Source organism: Dermacentor variabilis, chromosome 8, assembly GCF_050947875.1.
Source record: "Dermacentor variabilis isolate Ectoservices chromosome 8, ASM5094787v1, whole genome shotgun sequence".
Taxonomy (NCBI): Eukaryota; Metazoa; Arthropoda; class Arachnida; order Ixodida; family Ixodidae; genus Dermacentor; species Dermacentor variabilis.
Window position 1 is genome coordinate 36,314,000 of NC_134575.1, and position 21,886 is coordinate 36,335,885.

The 21,886-nt window shown below is 44.8% G+C and overlaps 1 protein-coding gene across 1 annotated transcript in view; it reads left to right on the top strand.

The window, feature by feature from the left end:
• LOC142590018 (uncharacterized) overlaps positions 1-21,886 on the top strand; it is a 34,511-nt gene continuing 12,625 nt past the window's right edge. Inside the window, exons 1-3 of the mRNA XM_075701839.1 lie at positions 1-182; positions 9,172-9,372; positions 18,796-19,014. Of these exons, the coding sequence (XP_075557954.1) occupies positions 9,186-9,372; positions 18,796-19,014 (406 nt within the window). The 5' untranslated portion in view covers positions 1-182; positions 9,172-9,185. The remainder of the gene's footprint in view (positions 183-9,171; positions 9,373-18,795; positions 19,015-21,886) is intronic.

Here is a 21,886-nt window from a genome sequence, read left to right on the forward strand (position 1 = left end):
TGAAAGTATTACCACCATAACAGCTTGCCACACTCCTTCCAAGGTCATTGGTCAGGTTGAGGTTGGCACGCAGTGCAGCTTGCCTCTGGCTGAGAAGTCTGTTGGGTGCTCCTTCAGAGCAGGCAGCGAGTCGAGGAGCGTGCAGACCATAGAGACTGTGGATCAGTCAAGTTCCTCTTCAGGTGGGCAGTAACTGGCACTTCTCTTACATTTACTAGCTTGTGTGAGTTTGTGGTAAATAGCCAAGTCTGCCTAGCTTCGTGTGACCTGCTAAAGTGTGTATTATGTTCTGTTGCTGACAACATATTAGTTGGTTTGTCATTCTTGTCTGCATTCTGAGTGGAGGCACAATGCAAAAATACTGCTTTACTGAACACATTGAAGCACCTTAGGTGGTAGAGCTTAATCCAGAACCTTCTTGCCGTGGTGTTGTAGCGCTTAAGTTGCTTTACGATAACATTAAACCCGGTGAGCCTCTTAGTTATGCCTTAATCAGTATATTGGTGTAAAATATGAATATGGATCAATGCTGAAGGTAAGTCGGCCCCTGTGTTTGAGGTGAATAAAATTTAAACAATATGCTTTGTTGCAGTTAACTGCAACGCATACTTTGTATTATCAATGTGCTCATTCATTGAAAGGGGTCGAAAACCACACGGGAACTGTCGAGATTCTCGTTCTCGGACAACTTTCATTGTTGACATCCCACAGCACGTGACTAAGCAGGGCTAGGCGTGCACAACACTGCCATCAGGCATTGAGCAGCATGTACTGGGCATTAGTGGTGCACGCCAGCTATCACTTCAGCCGACCTGTAGTTGTCTTCAAGGGACTGCTGGCCATGCTCTTGTTTTGATCCTCTCCTGTTGATAGCAACTTCAGGTTTTTTGCTCAGTGTTTGCAGTGGCAGACAAAACCTCTTATTTACCACCAATTTATCGCAGCAGATAGTCGGTCTTCTGCAGCACTCTTGTTACAATGTGCTAAAACCTCATCCACCTTTGCAATGCGAAAAATCAAGCATTTTCACTACAAGATGTGAGAGACTAGTGAGCAAATTCAATTGAATCTGCTGTTATCAGTAGAACTCGTGCGTGGTGCTCACAGTGAAATCCCACCACAGAGTCTCCACGTTCACTGTTAACAGGGTAGCCATTGCGCACCAAAGCTTAACGTTCTCAATATCCTGTCCTGGAAGCACTGGAGCTTTGACTGCCAATGTCTTTTATATATCTGTCGTTGCTTAGTATGCAGTAAAGTAGACTCTAGCTGCATAAATTATGGCTCAGCCAGACAGTCATACCTTCAGCAGTTAGATCCAGTTCATAATGAAGGGCTATGCCTAGCAACCAGTGCCTACAGGACATCCCCTATACCCAGTTTATACTCGGATAGTAATGAGCCGTCCTTGGAACATAGAAGAACACAACACGTGCTTGCCTCATTCTCTAAGTTCGATCGTCGCCAGAGCACATTTGCAATAACATTATCACTAGCTTTGATACAAGACTACCCTTCACAAACAAACCACATGCAACTAGGCTTCTCATACTACGGTGCGAGGAAAAATGTTGAGAATATGACGTCCCTAATGAAGCACTTTCTGTTCATAACAGGCCAACCAGACTACCATATTGGGGTGAAATTACACAGTTGCTTGATTTTTCGTTAACACACATAAAGAAGCGCGATAACCCCACATGAACACATAATACACAAGTCTCGCTCAGTACAATAAACATGCCACACGTATACAGAATTTTGCACTGACTAGTAAGAGGTGCAATATTATGAGGGAAGCAGCGTCATCAAAGGTATGTCGGAACATACTGTTAGGCTACCACTGCTTGTCTCTGTTTTCATAGCTGAATGTTATGCTCTAAGGATGGCAATGGAAAAAACAAGAGTAGTCATTTATTTCAAGGCCAATACATCCACTTCTGCTCGGTCCTAAGCCACATTGCGATTCCAGGAAACGAAAAGGCAGATGAGTGTGCAGCTAAGGCAAAACACCAGGCTATTTCGAAAATAATGGTAACTAGAAGGTGCAAAAAATAATAACTAGAAGGTGCAAGAGCGTGCGCGTACACAACTGGCTTGGCTGATGCGCAGCAACGTACAACACAGAAAACATCGCGTTCCTTCACACTTAATTTAGAACCGCTGTATCCCCTTCCGAGTTCTTGTTGATCGCCCTAGTGGAGGCTATGTAAGGTCAGTTGTTACCGCGGTCGCGTCGACGTCCGGAAGTTGCTGCGTCAGTCGAGTTGCGTCGCTAATGTGGCCCGTCGGTGGCTGTTCGGCCATGGTCATTTCTTCGTCTGCCGCGCTATGATCTGGTGCTGCCGAGACTGTGCTTGTCGCACCAGTCAAAGAGGCAGTGCCAGTTGTGTCAAGTCGCTCGTCCAACTGTTCGCTTGCAATGGCGTCATGACCATTCCTTCCAGTTGTACCTTCACGACGGTGGCGGACTTTGTCCACATGGTGCCGCACTACTCCGGCTGGAGTTTCCACCTGTACCATTCTGGCTCCGGACATAGACCACACGTGCCATCGTGCCCACTTTGGGCAGTGCCATAATTCCGCACATATACTCTGCTGCCTGGCGAGACAGCCCAGTTGTCCGTGCCTGTTGCTGAATCTGTGGCCCTAGGTGGTAAACACGTGTCCAGGCGCGAACGTAGCTGGTAGCCCAGGGGAAACTCCGAGGGAGACTTTCCTTCCCATTGGGGGGTTCGCCTCTTATTAAACAACAGTTGCATGAGGTTATCTTCCAGCGCCCCTTGTGTCATCTTGCGCAACCCACCCTTCACGGTTCGAACTGCTCTTTCTGCGGCTCCATTCGACTGAGGATGGAACAGCGATGGCCGCAGATGCACAATATTATTTCTTGTTATGAACGTGGCGAACTCCTGACTTGTGAATTGAGTGCCATTATCAGACACGATTGTGCGCGGCACTCCAAAATGGTAAAACATGCTTCGCAAACGGCGAACAGTACGAGCCATGTTCGCGTGCCTCATGGGAACTGCTTCAATCCGTTTAGTATGCGGATCAACCGCCACAAGTATCATCTGGCCTGCTATTGGCCCTGCAAAATTAATGTGGATCAGAGACAACTTGCCAACGGATTCTATCACTATTGATGCAGTTGGTGTCAAAAAGCTGATTATCAACTTAAAAATGACTTCGTCAGCCGGTCCAGATTGTATCTCATCAAAAATGCTGAAGTGTACACAAGTTTATTCTTCACTGATATTCTCAAAGCTTTTTCAACAGTCAATGCAGATGTCTAAATTGCCCTCTCATTGGAAGATAGAGAAGGTGGTCCCTGTGCATAAATCTGGTGATGTACATTCCCCCAATAATTACTTCCCCATATCATTAGCATCCATTCCAGCAAAAATCCTAGAGCATATAATATACTCGCACCTCATTGAATTCCTTGAGTGCAATTTCTTCTTCAGCATTTATCAGCATGGATTCTGTAAAGCAGCTTCGTGCAAGCACACCTAGATACATTATGTTGTTTTCCGATTGCACAGTGTTTAAAAATGGTGACAGGAAACCGAAATGAAATCGAGCTGGTGGGTGGTGCCGAAATACGAGGCTGCTGGAGCAAAACATGATTCTCACTTCATGCCGCCTGCAGCAACGAACAGCGGTGTGTTTGGGCTATCGCGTATTAAAAGCATGCATTACGCTTCCAATTACACTTTGCCACAGGTGCTGTGAAACATATAGTAGCTGAACATGCTTATCGCAGTAGGGTTGCCTGCAGTAGCTGTGAACGCAACGTGCGAAGGCTGACGAGATTCGCTGGTATCAGAATGGGAAACTAAGCGCGTACCATCATATTCACTTGGCACGGGCAGGGTGGGGGAAGCTGCTGTGGCGATTGCCTACTACTTCGAATCGCGTGTGCCTCGCACCTTTTCTTGTTCACATAAGATCTAGCGGCGGAATGCAGTTTTGGGGGGGGGGGGGGGTGAGGCAGTTCACCGAACGCTGGTGTTGAAAGATCTTAATTTCCGGGAACGTAGGAAAGGGACCTTGGAATGATTTTGACAGCTCTATACAAATGCACTGAGTTGTTAGGGTAGGTCCTTATAATCCCCAAGTGGTACATTTAAGTGCTCCACATTAAGTGCATAATGGATTATCAGTAGAAGTGTGTAAATAGAAACTTTTTAGACCGCATCAAGTATAACTTGAATAATTCCAGAATCGAAATGATTGTGAATACTTTTCTGATAGTTTTCGAATAAGCAGCCATTTTCATAATTGATGTAAAACGGTGTTCAGGTCGTAGTAGCCATACATGCAGCATCTTTCTGTCATGACACTGTACATTGTCAAATGTTTATCAAAATGCACAAATGGAGCATTAGATACAATTAAGCAGTTTCTTTGCACATACAGGACTTTCTGAAATTGAGAATGATTCCTGTAGTGTATTTCACTACATAGGTACTCAAGTCTTATACATATATTCTACCTAGGGGATAAAAATTATTCTGTTTTTGCCCCAATTTTATGTTTGATTGTGCAGAGTTGACATTTTAAAGTATTCGAAAACTACTAGAAAAATATTCATATTTACGAATAGTGGCTATTCGATTCATTATTAGAAAGCTTCTAATATTCGCAGCACACCTAAATACAAGGCCTTAAAAAATGTGCATTGCTATTGATCGCAGCGGCACCGGTTCTCTGACTGCCACAGTACCGCAACGCGCTCCATAGAATCAATGTATGACAATGACCAAAATTTTGTACGTTTCAAACTCTTCTTGTTCAATCTTCCAGACTTGCTCTCTCAATCGCAAGCCAAAAACAACCGAAAACGTAAACAGCATCACCATCATTCCATTTTTCTTCAGCCTCAAACCTGCGTTGCACGCATCTCTCATGCCAATTCAGAGTTTCTGTTTCCTGTACCGCCTCAATAGCAGGCGTTCCTTGCTGCACTGTCCCGTGAGACTTCACGCTGTCACTGTTGTCGCCGTTTGTTAGTCGCATATGGTCAGTTTACTGTTCGTATCGCCTACAGTGTGCATTGTAGTTTGCTTCAGCTGCATACTGTAACGCTAGACTCAGCCGCTTCGACAACCTGTCCTCTGCAGTGGTTTCATCGGCCGCTGTGAGTGATTGTGCTGACACTGCCTTCATCATTTGCCTCAAACTTGACAAAGGCTTCGAGACGAGGAAATTATAGCACATTGGCACGATGGAACAGAAGGCCACCATTATCAGGCAAGTGCAAAGTGGCCTTTCACAATCGAACGTCACGAAAAAGTTTGAAACGTTGAAGCTGACAATATCAGACTAGCAAACACGGTGAAGATTTTTGAAGCTGCTGAGAAATCTGCTGGATCCCGACAAAAGAATGTCAGCCAAGGTGCCCACCCAAAACTTGAGGAAGCTAGTCTGATGTGGCTGAAAGCCATTATCGCCAAGCAAGTGCAGGTGTCCGGTGATGTTTTAAATCAAAAGGCAGCAATCCTGGCACTTCAGATGAATATTGAGGGTTTTAAATTTAGTGATGGGCTGGATCCAAAATGTCAATGTCCAAGATTGACAATGGCCCGTCTATGACACAGACCTCGATGCTTACCCAAAGTGCTCTGTCATCAAGCTAGTTGCTCATTGATTTCATGCATGCTAAACTATAGCCGTTACTGTTTGCGGAGCAGTTGGATGCGATGCAAACCACAATTGCAAACCCTAAACTTCCGCGAAAGCAAGTGCAGATTTATTACTGTTTCACAGCGCCTAATGCTTAAGATGCTGTTTAGAGGTATAAATACACATTTTATTTTTCACAGCTTACTTTCTATAATGTCTATTCTTTATCTTTAGTGGCAAATTTTTGTTTGTGCGAATTTGTGAGCACCGTGATTAAGTCCCAAATGGTCGATGCCGTATATTTACGGCATCGTCTGTATGTTTAAAAAAACGTGCCAATTTTTCAGCTCTTTGTTACCCAGCAAGTGTTGCCACTGCTTGTACAGATACAGGGAGCTATTTCTTAATGCGAAAGCATTAAATGGCTCATGAGGTGGATAACCTGGCATTGGCAGCGTGACCACACGATGGTACAAAAATGCTACGAACCCTCGACCGTTGGTGGGAGTCGAACCCATGACCTTTGGTGTTAAGGCTACAAACCCTCAATCTTTGGTTCAAGTCAAATCCACGACCTTCCACTGTGGCATAATGTCTAAGCATCGTGCAGTGGCTGCAATGCATTCGGTTTCATCCATGTCGGAATAACTAAGTGGCCTTGATTTTTTTTTTTTTTTTTTTTTTTTTTTAGCTTTGCAGTCTCATGGCTTTTATTCCACAGCTTCCTTATGCTGGTATTCCAGTGACCGCTTGCGCATCTGCTTGTTCCCAATTGGGTGACTGTTAGTTTTAATTTTGTCTCGCAGGCTGTTTCTGTTCATTGCGCTAGTCAAAACAGATTTCTGTCTGGTTTATAATCTCTCAAAGGCTCACTGCTATATGTTTGCTCGTTTATTGCTTACAGGTAGGAACTAGTACATACAAGCGATGTCGCGGTGTACGAACGATGCTGCCATGCCTCTGTTTTCTTTGCTCGAGACTTGTGAAAACTGATTGCCTTACATTTGCGATGGGATGAAGGATTACTGCAAGTCTCCGATGCGATTGGTTTTTCTGACGGGTACACGAACATGGGGTTTTCTTGCATGCACTCATATACACAATTCGATTACACTGTGGCCATGCACGCTGGTTGCTCTACTGCATGTGAGTTGAGCAATGATTCCTTTGATGCTGACTACTGCCCAAGCGCCAAATTGCAATGTATCTATTTGTGGATTTGATTTGATTATAAATTTTTGTGCAAGCGCATCTGTACTCATGAATAAACAATGCATGCTCACCTAAAGAACATTTTTTGTCACTGTTGTCACTCTAAAAAAAATGTGGTAACTTTTTTGCAAAGTAGCTCAGTCTGAAGATTTTATATGTGCAATAAACAAGTTCGACCCTGGGGGGTCACGTTTGGCCAATAATAAAGACCCCCAAAGGGTCAAGAGTGAGACGGTTGGTGGTGCATCCATTCTTTAGAGATGATTAGCGACTTTAGTGTCATTAGCAATATTATAATTGGCGCACAGTTATTAATTATATGTTTTATACGATGAATAATATGAAAGGTGCACATGCCGAGCGGTGCATGCCCAGTGACCCTAGTTGGTGTCAAAGTGGTTCAGTAAAGAGCAGCACGTACTCAGTGCAGCTGCGCTGCGGAGCACCTGAACAAGGTGGCGGTCAGACTTGCAAAGCAGCAGCCCGCGCTAAGGATCTCTGGATCTGGACAGGCTGCCACTGGAAATTGAAGCTGGTGTAATGAAGCAGGCCGACCTTCCCTGCCGGTTGCTCTGTTTGGCCATGGATGCTGCCTCACACATCAGATGGCAAGAAACTAGACGCAATGCTGCTAACAGCCTACAAGCAAGCCCTAGGCCTGCCCCTGTCAACCTCTGCCGAGAGACTACTGCAATGCTGGGTGCCCACAGCGTAGTGCAGAATGTAGAAGTGTTAGATACGGTAAATGGTAGTGTACGTAGGTTAGTGAGGTCTAGGATAGTTCTCAATTTGAAGAGGGAAAGACCAAATAAGTTAAGAGGAGACAGACCAACCTAGACACACTCAGGGTAAAAGCAGATGAATTCAGGCTGGTGCTCTCGAACGAATATGCAGCTTTAGAACAGAAATATAACGACAGCATTAAAGGTAATGAGTGAAACCGTAACTAGGCTGATATCAGAAGCAGAAATTGAAGTGGGAGATAAGGCACAGAGGCAACAAATGCGTAAGCTCTCCCATGCAACCAAGAACCTTATAAACGACAAACCATGAAAGTGTACATGCTGCAGGCATTATCAAATGATGACCGGTAGTTTATTGCTATCATTGGAAAAAAAAGTGCAATAATTGCATTCTACTGGCACTAACATGTGGGGCAGTAACTTGGAGGTTAACAAAGAAGCTTGGGAACAAGTTAAGAACTGCACAATGAGCAATGCAACGAGAAAGGTTAGGTTTAACTTGGAGAGACAGGAACAGAGCAATCAAGTGTGGCTGACGTAGTTACATTAAGGGGATAAAATGGAGCTGGCCAGGTCAGATAATCGGTGGTCTATTAGAGTTATGGAATGGGTGTGAAGGAAAGGAAAATACAGTTGAGGACAGTAGAAAGTTAGGTGGGATGATGAAATTAAGAAATTTGCAGGCACAACTTGAAGTCGGCCAGTGAAGACAGGGGTAAATGAAGATCACTGGGAGGAAGCCGCCCAGGATCATTGAAGAGCAGCACATACGAAGTGCCACGCACCCAGTGAGACCCAACCTGATATCAAAGAGACAAGCAGTACATACCCATTGTTACATGCTCAGTAACGCAAGTTGGGCCGAAAGTTGGTTTTCAACCCAGTTCCCTCAGCATAGCAGCCAGGTGCTCTGCCCATTTGACCATAGAGTGCTTAGTTTCCGAACGTGGTGGGAAAGAGGTTAGGTGCATGCATGCATGCACGCACACACACACACACACACACACACACACATACATACATACATACATACAGCTAACTGGGGGAAGTTCTTAAAGAATGCTGCTGCATTAAAAATGAACTTTGGCAAACAATGTAATGGGTTGGGCAGGTAACTCACAGTCTGTTGGGGATCCTGAATGGGTACCAATGGAAGTGATGTGCAATTGTGGACAGCAGACAATTAGGTAGTGTGATGAAATAGAAAACTAGCAAGCATAGGATGGTATCAGCTGGCCCAAGACATGGGGCGATTAAGGATCCCGCAGCGGTCATTAAATAGACTGATGGTGATGACCTTAGGATCTTACCGTCGCTTTAAAATGTATAAGATAAAAAAAAAAGTCGGAGATACGTTCTGCTGTCGTAAACCTTGCACAGAAAGAGCTTGCCGTGCTTTTGAGTATTCAATCTGAATTTTTCCTTGTAGTGTAAAGACCACAGTTGGTCTTTAGGAATACTGAACCGAAAAGGTTATGTTGTTTTCCATGGCTATGCATTGTAAGTGCCTCTGCATTTATTCTATTGTCAGATTTACCACTTCTTGATGCTGTAACGGGACTGAAATCACTCCAATTATTTACTGCAGGCCTCACAAATGCAATGAGCCTAGCTGAGAGTATCACTGCCACAATGGCATGCCACGCCCCTTCCAAGGTCATCGGTGAGGTTGGCACACAGTGCAGCTTGCCTCTGGCCAACAAGTCTGTTGGTTGCTCCTTCAGCGCAGGCAGCGAGTCAAGGAGCGTGCAGACCATAGAGACTGTGGATCAGTCAAGCTACGCTTCAGGTGGGTAGTGACCGGCACTTCTCTTACATTTGCTTGTTTGTGGTAAATAGCCAAGTCTGCCTAGCTTGGTAAAACCTGCTCAAGTGTGTATTACCTTCTGTTGCTGACGACATATTAGTCGGTTTCTCATTCTTGTCTGCATTCTGAGTGGAGGCACAATGCAAAAGTACTGCTCTACTGAACACATTGAAGCACCTTAGGTGGTAGAGCTTAATCCAGAGCCTTCTTGTCCTGGTGTTGTTGAAGCCCTTACATTGCTTTACGATAACGTTAAACCGATTGAGTCTCTTAGTTATGCCTAAATCAGTATATTAGTGTAAAAATATGAATATGGATCAATGCTGAAGGTAAGTCAGCCCCTGTGTTTGAGGTGAATAAAATTCAAACAATATGCTTTAATGCAGTTAACTGCAACACATACTTTGTATTATCAATGTGCTCATTCATTGAAAGGGGTTGAAAACCACACGGGAACTGTTGAGATTCTCGTTCTCGGACAACTTTCATTGTTGACATCCCACAGCACGTGACTAAGCAGGGCTAGGCGTGCACAACACTGCCATCAGGCATTGAGCAGCATGTACTGGGCACTCAAGGTGCACGCCAGCTATCACTTCAGCCGACCTGTAGTTGTCTTCAGGTGACTGCTGGCCATGCTCTTGTTTTGATCCTCTCCTGTTGATAGCAACTTCAGGTTTTTTGCTCAGTGTTTGCAGTGGCAGACAAGACCTCTTATGTACCGTCAATTTATCCCAGCACATAGTTGGTCTTCCGCAGCACTCTTGTTACAATGTGCTAAAACTTCATCGAGCTTTGCGATGCGAAAAATCAAGCATTTTCACTACGAAATGTGAGAGACTAGTGAGCAAATTCAATTGAATCTGCTGTTGTCAGTAGAACTTGTGTGTGGTGCTCACAGTGAAATCCCACCACAGTTTCTTCATGTTCACTGTTAACAGGGGTAAATGACAAAAAAGCAACAAAGCTTCCAGTGAAAATCGACAGTTACACTGCTTCTATTTCTAATCACTAAAACCAGACTTTGAACTGCCACAATCGCACTGTACACTTCCACCTATGTTATTGCATTGTTTGCAGAAGCAGTAATGAAGTCAAATCTGGGGATGTAATTTTTATACCCCTAGCTGCATTAACACATGATTGCACAAAGTTTGTAAAGTTGGCATGTTGGCCATAGTAAAAACAAAAATGATTATGCTTACTCCATTTTGACAACTACAAACAAGGAAACTTTCTTATTTTGGTTCACAGTATACATGGCAAACACAGGAATATTGTGCTAAAGTTATTTTGCAACACCTGACCAAGGTGCAGCCTCTCCTTGGTAATTCAGTCGCATGCGGTTGCAGCATAAGATTTGCAAAATGGTTTACATAATGTTGATTGGCACGAAGTGGAATTTGGATCTTTTCTTTGCTACAATGTTATAGTAATGCAGTCACCGATTGATTTTATTCGGACACTCGATTTTCTGTACCTGCCAGAATATTCAGACTCTGCCATGGTACCGTAACGTGCTCCATGCAGCCAGTGTATAACAACGACCAAGATTTTGCATGTTTCTAACTCTTCTCGTTCAATTTTCCTGACTTTTTCTCTCAATCGCAAGTCAGAAGCTACTGAAAACACTAAGCACATTGCCGTCATTGTGTTTTTCTGCCGCTTCAAATCTTCATTGCATGCATCTCGCATGCCCATTCAGAGCTTCTGTTTCCGGTACAGCCTCGCTAGAAGGCGCCACTTGCTCCAGCCGGACTGCGAGGCTTAGTGCTGTCATGTTTGTCAGATGTCATTGCTGTCGGCACTTGTCAGATGCATATGTTCAGTTGTACTGTTCCTATCACCTCTAGTGCACATTGTGGTTCTCTTCAGCTGGATACCGCTATGCTAGGCTAAGCTGCTTCTACAACCAATCGTCTTCAGTGGTGTCATCAACAGCTGCTACCGATGGCACCAACACCACTTCCTCGTCCACCTCCAACTTGACGAAGGCTTCGAAGTGAGGAAATTATAGCAGATTGATGATGGAAAAGAAGGCCACCATTATCAGACAAATGCAAAGTCACCAGTCACAAGTGGACGTCACAAAAGAATTTGAAATCGCGAAGCAGGCAATGTCGGAGTACCTAATAAACAAGGTGAAGATTTTAGAAGCCACCGGGAAGCCTGCTGGATGCCAATGGAAGAATGTCAGCCAAGGTGCCTGCCCAAAAATTGAAGGAGCTATTCTGATGTGACTGAAAACCACGATCGCCAAGCAAGTGCCAGTGTCCGGTGACGTTTTTAGTCAAAAGGTAGAAACCCTGGTGCTTCAGGTGAGGGTTTTAAATTTAGTCATGGCTTGATATGAAATGTCACTGTCCGAGATTTACAATGGCCCGTCTTTGACACCGACTAGAGGTGTCGGACTAGAGGCCATTAAAGGCCCCTGGTGGTCAAAATCAATCTGGAGTCCCCCCACTCATAATCAAATCATGTTATTTTGCACGTAGAACACCGGAATTCAGGAAAATGTCATGCCGCAGGGTTCTATTTTAAGCACAACACTGTTTGTGCTGAAAATTAACTTTAGAAACAGAATTACACCATCTTCTGTTATGCATTCTTTATACCTTGTTGATTTCCAATTTGCGTGCTATGCATCAAACATGCTAAATTAAGGCCGGCAGATTCCAATGACTTTAAACAAAATGATACGATGAGCAAATAAAGGCGGCGTCCATTCCTCTACTAAAAAAGCTGTCGCTGTGGTTCATTTGCAAGAAATCGGTTTACAACTGGACCCTGTCATGAAACTGCATGAAGCCGTACAACCAGTCAAATAGGATGACAAGTCTTCAGAGGTTTTATTTCATAAGAAGCAGAACTTCCTAGTGCACATATATAGTCTGACGATTAAAGCAAGCAAGGCACTTAATGTTCTCAATATACTGTCCTGGGAGCACTGGAGCTTTGACCGCCAATGTCGTCTGTGTATCTGTCGTTGCTTAGTATGCAGTAAAATAGACTCTAGCTGCATAAATTATGGCTCAGCCAGACAGTCATACCTTCAGCAGTTAGATCCAGTTCATAATGAAGGGCTATGCCAAGCAACCAGTGCCTACAGGACATCCCCTATACCCAGTTTATACTCGGATAGTAATGAGCTGTCCTTGGAGCACAGAAGAACACAACACACGCTTGCCTCATTCTCTAAGTTCGATCGTCGCCAGAGCACATTTGCAATAACATTATCACCAGCTTCGATATAAGACTACCCTTCGCGAACAAACCACATGCAACTAGGCTTCTCATACTACGATGCGAGGAAAAATGTTGAGAATACGACGTCCCTAATCAAGCACTTTCTGTTGCTAACAGGCCAACCAGACTACCACATTAGGGTGACATTACGCAGTTGCCTGATTTTTTGTTAACACACATAAAGAAGCGCGATAACCCCACATGAACACATAATACACAAGTCTCGCTCAGTACAAGAAACATGCCACACTTACACAGAATTTTGCACCGACTAGTAAGAGGTGCTATATTATGAGGGAAGCGGCGTCATCAAAGGTATGTCGGAACATACTGTTAGGCTACCACTACTTGTCTCTGTTTTCATAGCTGAATGTTATGCTCTAAGGATGGCAATGAAAAAAAACAAGAGTAGTCGTTTATTTCAAGGCCATTCCATCCACTTCTGCTCGGTCCCAAGCCACATCGCAATTCCAGGAAATGAAAGGGCGGATAAGTGTGCAGCTAAGGCAAAATAAGTGTGCAGCTAAGGCAAAACACCAGGCTATTTCGAAAATAACAGTACCAGTTAGCAATGGGCTTCAAGATATTCGCCAAACGCTGACCTTCAAATGGCAAAGTGAATGCAGTTTGAGAGAAAACAACAAATTGCAACTTAGTTAATCACATAATGAAATAAAGAATTATACAATATACAAATATTGTTACACCCCGCTTTGATTTTGGGAGCTGAACCACTTGTGCCCCTTCAGAAGTCCTAAACTTTCTCAAAGAAACCGGTTTTATGAACATGCTTTAGAGCAATGCAGCGTTTCCACCCTCTACCATTTTTTTGTGAATGCCTTGTGTCTGGTGCATGGCCCAGGTCGCTTTTGTGCGATTAATCTCGATTAAACTAACTTTACCTGCTAGTGTGTTGATTTGCATTGCGCTTTACAGAGGGAGAGGTTTGTTGAGACTATTCCTTGTCCATTTCGGCAATCACTTGTCACAATTTTATGATGGCAGAGCAGAGTGCGCGCCAAATAGCTTACACTCTGAGCAAAACTGCAGATGTTGTTATACATTGTTAAGCCTATATGGACGGCACTGAGTAAAGCCCAGGTCGCCTAGTAGTTTTCTGTGATAAAGAATGGTTTGATCACTCAAAAAGAAGTTATTGTACATTTTTGATGTATAGCTTGCACCAAAAATATAACAGGAAAGTTTGGGTGCGGATCGTATGCAAATTTCGCTTTGAGGTGTGCCTTCACCACAGTGTAGCGCACGCTATCGTGAAGCCATGCTACAGGGCAATGTTCACGATTGAATGTCATTGCCTTGTTAACCCATTCTTCCTCCCCTGCGTGTTGAGGCTCCCTTCTCCCCTTCTTCATGGTAACTCATTATCATTCTCTTTATGGGTCGTCAATTTGCACTCTACCAGTTGGCTAATAGTGCACGCACTCAACGGCCCAGCAGCATCGTCGAAAAGGAGGTTTTACATGTTGCTGGGTTATAAGCAGAAGAATACGGTATGTCCTAGCTGGCTCTTTACAATCTAAACTTGCGAAAACGTTGCCAAAGAAGGCCTTCAAACCTCAAGTGCTCGTCGAGGATCAGAGGGAAAGGTGGGTCGAAGCTTTTTGACACTGACCTCTAAGGGTTGTAGAAATCCATGACAGTCTTCAAACACTCCAGATTCTCTCACTTTGTAATTTTTCACCTTTGTGAAAAATCATAAGGACGGACGGACTTCAGAGTCATGAAACATTAAGATGCAGAAATAGATTAAATCAAAAAAGACTACTAAGCATCATTTGTTCCAGTTTACCTGAAATGACCCTCAAGACCTCCAAAATCAAAAAGGAAAAGAAAGCTCATTAATTTTAGTATCTTTGTTCATTTTTCACATTTCATAATACTACTACCTTTGTTTCATTTGTGCAGCATCGAGGCCTTCTATTTCTCCATCAACAGCCAACGGTGGCAATTCACAGCAAGGATGCCTCCACCAAGACAATCTCTGTGACTGTGAGGCTGATAAACTATTTCATCTGAAAGCCCATGCTATCGTACATAGTGACGAGCGTCTGTTTAAGTGCAATTTGTGCCCTTGGAGCTTCTCAAGAAAAGATGCCCTGAAGAGGCACTTGTGCATCCACACGGGTGAGCGGCCATTTCAGTGTCCTTCATGCCTTCAGAGATTCTCACAAAAGTCCCAGGTCAAGCAACACATGCGTACCCACACAGGCGAGAAGCCATTTCAGTGCCCTTCATGCCCTCGAAGCTTCTCACAAAAGCCTCACCTGAAAGACCACCTGCACGTGCATACAGGTGAAAAGCCATTTCAATGCCCCACATGCCTTAAAACCTTCTTACATAAGTCCAGCCTGAAAGATCACCTGCAAAACCACAAAAACGAAAAGCCATTTCAATGCCCGTCATGTCCTCGGAGTTTCTCACGCAAGTGCATCATGCAGGAACACCTGCACGCCCATACAGGTGAGAAGCCATTTCAGTGCCCTTCATGCCTTCAGCGCTTCCCGGGAAGAACCCACCTGAAAACCCACCTGCGCACCCACGCAGGTCAGAAGCCACTGCAGTGCCCTTCATGCCCTCGGAGCTTCTCACAAACGATCCATCTGAAAGACCACCTGCGCACCCACTCAGGAGAGAAGCCATTTCAATGCCCCTCATGCCTTCAGAGCTTCTCACAAAAGAGCCACCTGAAAGTCCACCTGCGCATACACACTGGTGAAAAGCCATTTCAATGCCCTTCATGCCCTCAAAGCTTCTCGCATAAGTCCAGCATGGAAAACCACCTGCGAACTCACACAGGCGAGAAGCCATTTCAATGCCCTTCATGCCTTCACAGCTTCTCACAAAAGGCCTACCTGAAAGACCACCTGCGTATCCACACAGGAGAGAAGCCATTCCAGTGCCCCTCATGCCTTCACAGCTTCTCACGAAAGAGCTACCTGAAAGCCCACCTCCGCACCCACACAAGTGAAAAGCCATGACAGTGCTCTTGATGCCCTCAAAGCTGCTCGCATACATCCAGCATGAGGCAACACTTGTGAACCCATACAGATGAGAAGCCATTTCAATGCCCTTCATCCCCTCGGAGCTTCTCGTGCAAGTCCAACATGAAGGAACACCTGCACACCTCCATAGGCAAGAAGCCATTTCATTGCCCTTCATGCATTTAGAAATTTACGCCCAAGAGTGCCATGAAGCAACACCTGAGTATTCATTCATTCCTGAGTACTCAATAGTTTTCTGTGGGAGACTATGTTCATCTTTGAAACTACAGAGGACCACCGAGATTGCTTCCGGGTTCTGTGGTACGGCAAAAAGGACCTGTTTATTGTGCGGCTATGGTACGCATGCCGCAGGGCTTCGTAGCGTGGCGTCATCACCAAGATCAGCTTCTCCCGGGTACAGCTGGCGTCTCCAAATCCGAAAACAACAAGGACAGGTTCTGGCAGTTCTCAGACACACCTGCGGAGACGACTACGGCAGTGCACATTGCTTCAGGGTATACACCATCTGTATGAAGATGTCCTGCCCGCAATCAGCAACCACCAGATCCTTACACGCCATCTTAGTTTTGTATAACCGTAGCTGCCCACAATTTAAGCGAGAATAAATGTTGTGTATGTGATAGCGCCACATGCTGTCAATAGTTTCAGCAAGTCAACCTTCCAGGTAGTCGCATGAACTGACTGCTATTGCTTATAAGGCTGGCATGTATGTCTTCTGGCACTTGCATTTGTACTTCTGTTCTTGCTGCATTACGTTGCAATAAACTGTTTGCTACTGTTCTACGTTCGTTTGCAGATTTCTACAACGCAAAAGTGACGCCATTGCCTTTGGCACCAAAGTGTTCGGCATGGGGTGCATAATTCTCATGATTGCAACACACTGTTCGTTACCTTAAATGGTTGTAAAATGTAATGCCATAGCTTTTATCATAGCACACCAAACCTTTTTGGGAAAAAAACGCTAGAAAACACATTCTAACTAGGCAAACATACTATCTAAAGGCAGTGAAACGTTCTACAGACTCAAATGTAGTTATCTATGCATTGTGCAAATTGTTGCAGCACGAAACGCTGACACATGCTGAACTGGTGGGGCCCGAGCGACATGAGACACGTATTGTCTTTTTTGCTGCTTCGCATGGTCGTTTGCATTCTTCGAATTCGGCCTGCGCCAGGAGCTTTGGGTGGGGCATTATTTTGGTAGGAAGATTTAATGTGCTGACTTCGTGAGAATCGTTTCGGCCTGAGCATCCAATTGCAACAAGCAGGGGTTGCTTGAGCTGACCTAGATACATTATGTTGTTTTCCGATTGCACAGTATTTAAATGTAGTGACAGGAAACCGAAATGAAATCGAGCTGGTGGGTGGTGCCGAAATACGAGGTTGCCGGAGCAAAACATGACTCTCACTTCATGCCGCCTGCAGCAGGGAACAGTGGCGCGCTTGGGTTATCGTGTATTAAAAGTATGCATTACGCTTCCAATAACACTTTGCCACAGGTGCTGTGAAACGTATAGTAGCTGAAAATGCCTATCGCAGCAGGGTTGGCTGCAGTAGCTGTGAACGCAACGTGCAAAGGCTGACGAGATTCGCTGGTATCAGAATGGGAAACTAAGCGCGTACCATCATATTCACTTGGCACGGGCAGGTGAGTGCTGTGGGGGAGGCTGCCGTGGTGACTGCCTACTACTCTGAATCGCGTGTCTCGCACCTTTTCTTGTTCACATAAGATCTAGCGATGGAATGCAGTTTGGCGGTTTACTGAACGCTGGTGTCGAAAGATCTAAATTTCTGGGAACGTAGGAAAGGGACCTTGGAACGATTTTGACAGCTCTATACAAATGCACTGAATTGTTAGGGTAGGTCCTTCTAATCCGTAAGTGGTTCATTTAAGTGCTCCACATAAAGCGCATAATTGATTATAAGTAGGGGTGTGCAAATAGAAACTTTTTAGACCGCACGAAATACGAATAGAATAATTCCAGAATTGAAATCAATGTCAACGCCTTTCTAAAAGTTTTCGTATAAGCAGCCATTTTCATAATTGATGTAAAACGGTATTCAGGTCATAGTAGCCATACATGTAACATCTTTCTGTCATGATATTGTACATTACCAAGTGTTTATCAACATTATCATTCCTTACCCGTTTCAGCAATCGCTTGTCACAATCTTGTGATGGCAGAGCAGAGTGCAGGTCAAATAGTTTACACTTTTGAGCACAACTGAAGATGTTGTTATACATTGTTAAGCCTATACGGATGGCACTGAGTAAAGCCCAGGCCTCCAAGTAGTTTTCTCTGATAAAGAATGGTGTGATCACTCAAAAAGGAGTTACCCTATTTTTTTTATGTGTAGCCTGCGCCAAAAATATAACAGGAAAGTTTGGGTGTGAATTATATGAAAATTTCGCTTTGAGGTGTTCCTTCACCGAAGTGCAGCGCATGCTACCATGAAGCCACACTTCAGGGCAATGTTCGCCATTGAAAGTTATCGCCTTGTTAAGCCAGCCTTCCTTCCCTCTGTGTTGAGGCTCCCTTCACCCCTCCTCCATGGTTGCTCGTTGTCTTCTTTATGGGTCGCCAATTTGCACTATACCAGTTGGCTGATACTGTACACGGCGCCACCAAATTAGAACTCGGATCACGATAAGCTGCGCTCAACGGCCCAGCAGCATAACCAAAAAGGAGGTTTTACATGTTGGTGAGTTATAAGCGGTAGAATACGGTATGTCCTAACTGGCTCTTTACCATCTAAACTTAGGAAAATGTTGCCAAAGAAGGCCGTCAAACCTCAAGTGCTCGTCAAGGATCACAGGGCAAGCTGGTCGAAGCTTTTTGACACTGTCCTCTTAGGGTTGTAGAAATCCGTCAAAGTCTTCAAACACTCCAGATTCTCTCACTTTGTAATTTTTTACCTTTGTGAAAAATCATATGGACGGACTTCAGAGTCATGAAACATTAAGATGGAGAAATATTGAGTAAATCAAAAAAGACTACTAGGCATCATTTGTTCCATTATACCTGCAATCACCCTCAAGACCTTCCAAATCAAAAAGGAAAAGAAAGCTGATTAATTTTAGTATCTGTGTTCATTTTTCACATTTCATAATACTACTTTTGTTTCATTTGTGCAGCACCGAGGCCTTCTATTTCTCCATCAACAGCCAACGGTGGCAATTCACAGCAGGGATGCCTGCCCCAAGATAATATCTGTGACTATGAGGCTGATAAACTATTTCATCTGGAAGCCCATACCAGGGCACACAGTGACGAGCATCTGTTTAAGTGCCATTTGTGCCCTTGGAGCTTCTCAAGAAAAGATGCCCTGAAGAGGCACTTGTGCATCCACACGGGTGAGCGGCCATTTCAGTGTCCTTCATGCCTTCAGAGATTCTCACAAAAGTCCCAGGTCAAGCAACACATGCGTACCCACACAGGCGAGAAGCCATTTCAGTGCCCTTCATGCCCTCGAAGCTTCTCACAAACGCCCCACCTGAAAGACCACCTGCGCGTGCATACAGGTGAAAAGCCATTTCAATGCCCTACATGCCTTAAGACCTTCTTGCATAAGTCCAGCCTGAAAGATCATGTGCGAAACCACACAAATGAGAAGCCATTTCAATGCCCCTTATGCCTTCGGAGCTTCTCGCGCAAGTGCAACATGCAGGAACACCTGCACACACACACAGGCCAGAAGCCATTTCAGTGCCCTTCATGCCTTCAGTGCTTCTCGCGAAGGACCCACCTGAAAACCCACCTGCGCACCCACACAGGTGAGAAGCCATTACAGTGCCCTTCATGCCCTCGGAGCTTCTCACAAACGACCCATCTGAAAGACCACCTGCGCACCCATACAGGTGAGAAGCCATTTCAATGCCCCTCATGCCTTCAGAGCTTCTCACGAAAGAGCCACATGAAAGCCCACCTGCGCACACACACAGGTGAAAAGCCATTTCAGTGCCCTTCATGCCCTCAAAGCTTCTCGCATAAGTCCACCCTGAAATACCACCTGCGCACCCACACAGGTGAGAAGCCATTTCAATGCCCTTCATGCCTTCAAAGGTTCTCACGAAAGACCCACCTGAAAACGCACCTGCACACCCACACAGGTGAAGAGCCATGACAGTGCTTCTTCATGCCCTAAAGACTGCTTGCATACGTCTACATTCAGAAATTCTCGCTGAAGAGTGCCATGGAGCAACACCTGAGTATTCAAGAGTTTTCTGTGGGAGACTATGTTCTTGTTTGAAACTACAGAGGGCCACCGAGATTGCTTCCGGGCACTGTGGTATGGCAAAAAGGGCCTGTTTATTGTGCCGCCATGGCACGCATGCCACAGGGCTTCGTAGCGTGGCATTATCACCAAGATCAGCTTCTCACGGGTACAGCTGGTGTTTCCAAGTCTGAAAAGAACAAGGACAGGTTCTGGGAGTTCTCAGATACACCAGCGGAGACGACTATAGCAGTGCACATTGCTTCAGAGGCTGCACCATCCGTTCGAAGATGTCCTGCCCACAATCAGTGACCACCAGATCCTTACACGCCATCTTAGTTTTTTGTAACTAGCTGCCTACAAATTAAGCGAGAATAAATGTTGTGTATGTGATAGTGCCACATGCTGTCAATATTTTCAGCGAGTCAACCTTGCAGGTAGGCGCATGAACTGACTGCGATTGCTTATAAGGCTGGCCTGTATGTCTTCTGGCACTTGCACTTGTTGTTCTGTTTTTGCTGCATTATGTAGCAATAAAATGTTTGCTACTGTTCTACGTTCATCTGCAGATTCCTGCGGCGCAACAGTGACGCCATTGCCGTTCGGCACCAAAGTGCTCGGTATGGGGTGCATAATTCTCATGATTGCAACACGCTGTGCGTTACCTTAAATGGTTGTAAAATCTAATTTTGTAGCTTGTATCGTAGTACACCAGAGCTTTTTGGAAAAAAATGCTAGAAAACACATTCCAACTGGGCAAACATACCATTTGATGTCAGTGAAATGCTCAGCAGACTCGAATGTAGTTATCTACGCATTGTGCAAATTGTTGCAGCACGAAACGCTTACACATGCTGAACTGGTCGGGCCCAGAGCGACACGAGATGCGTATTGTCTTTTTTTGCTGCTTTGCAAGCTCTCGTTTGCAGTCTTCGAATTCAGCCTGGGTTAGCAGCTTTGGGTGGGGCCTCATTTTGGGGGGAAGTTTGACATGCTGACTTGGCGAGAATCATTGCAGCGTGAACGTCCACGTGCAGCAAGCTGGGGGTGCTCTAGTGGACCCAGATACATTACGTTGTTTTCCGGTTGCACAGTGTATAAAAATGGCGACAGGAAACCAAAATGATATCGAGTTGGTGGGTGATGCCAGAATACGAGGCTGCCAGAGCAAAACATGACTCTCACTTGATGCTGCTTGCAGCAGGGAAGAGCGGTGTGTTTGGGTTATCGCATATTAAATTCATGCATTACGCTTCCAATGACACTATGCCACAGGTGCTGTCAAATGTATAGTATGTGAAAATGCCCATCGCAGTAGGGTTGGCTGGAGTAACTGTGAATGCAACGTGCGAAGGCTGACAAGATTCGCTGGTATCAGAATGGGAAACTAAGCGCGTTTCATCATATTCACTTGACACGGGCAGGTGAGTGCTGTAGGGGAAGCTGCCGTGGCGAGTGCTTGCTACTCTGAATTGTGCGTGCCTCGCACATTTTCTTGTTCACATAAGAGCTAGCGGCCGAATGCTGTTTGGGAATTTGCTGAGCACTGGTGTCATTTTGATCTAAATTTTCGGGCACGTATGAAAGAGACCTTGAAACGATTTTGACAAGTGCACCGAGTTGTTAGGGTAGGTCCTTCTAATCCCTAAGTGGTACATTTAAGTGCTGAAAGTGCATAATTTATTATAAGTGGGGGTGTGCAAATAGAAGTTTTTGAGGCCGAATCAAATACGAATTGAATAGTGCCAGAATTGAAATGAATGTCAATATTTTTCTGATAGTTTTCGAATAAGCAACTATTTTCATAATTGATGTAAAACGGTATTCAGATTGTAGTAGCCATACATGTAGCATCTTTCTGTCATGACATTGTACATTATCAAGTGTTTATCAATGTGCACAAACAGAGCATTAGATACAATTAAGCAGTTTCTTCGCATATACAGGACTTCATGAAATTGAGAATGATTCCTGTAGTGTAGCCTGTTACACTGCATAGGCTCCCAAGTGTT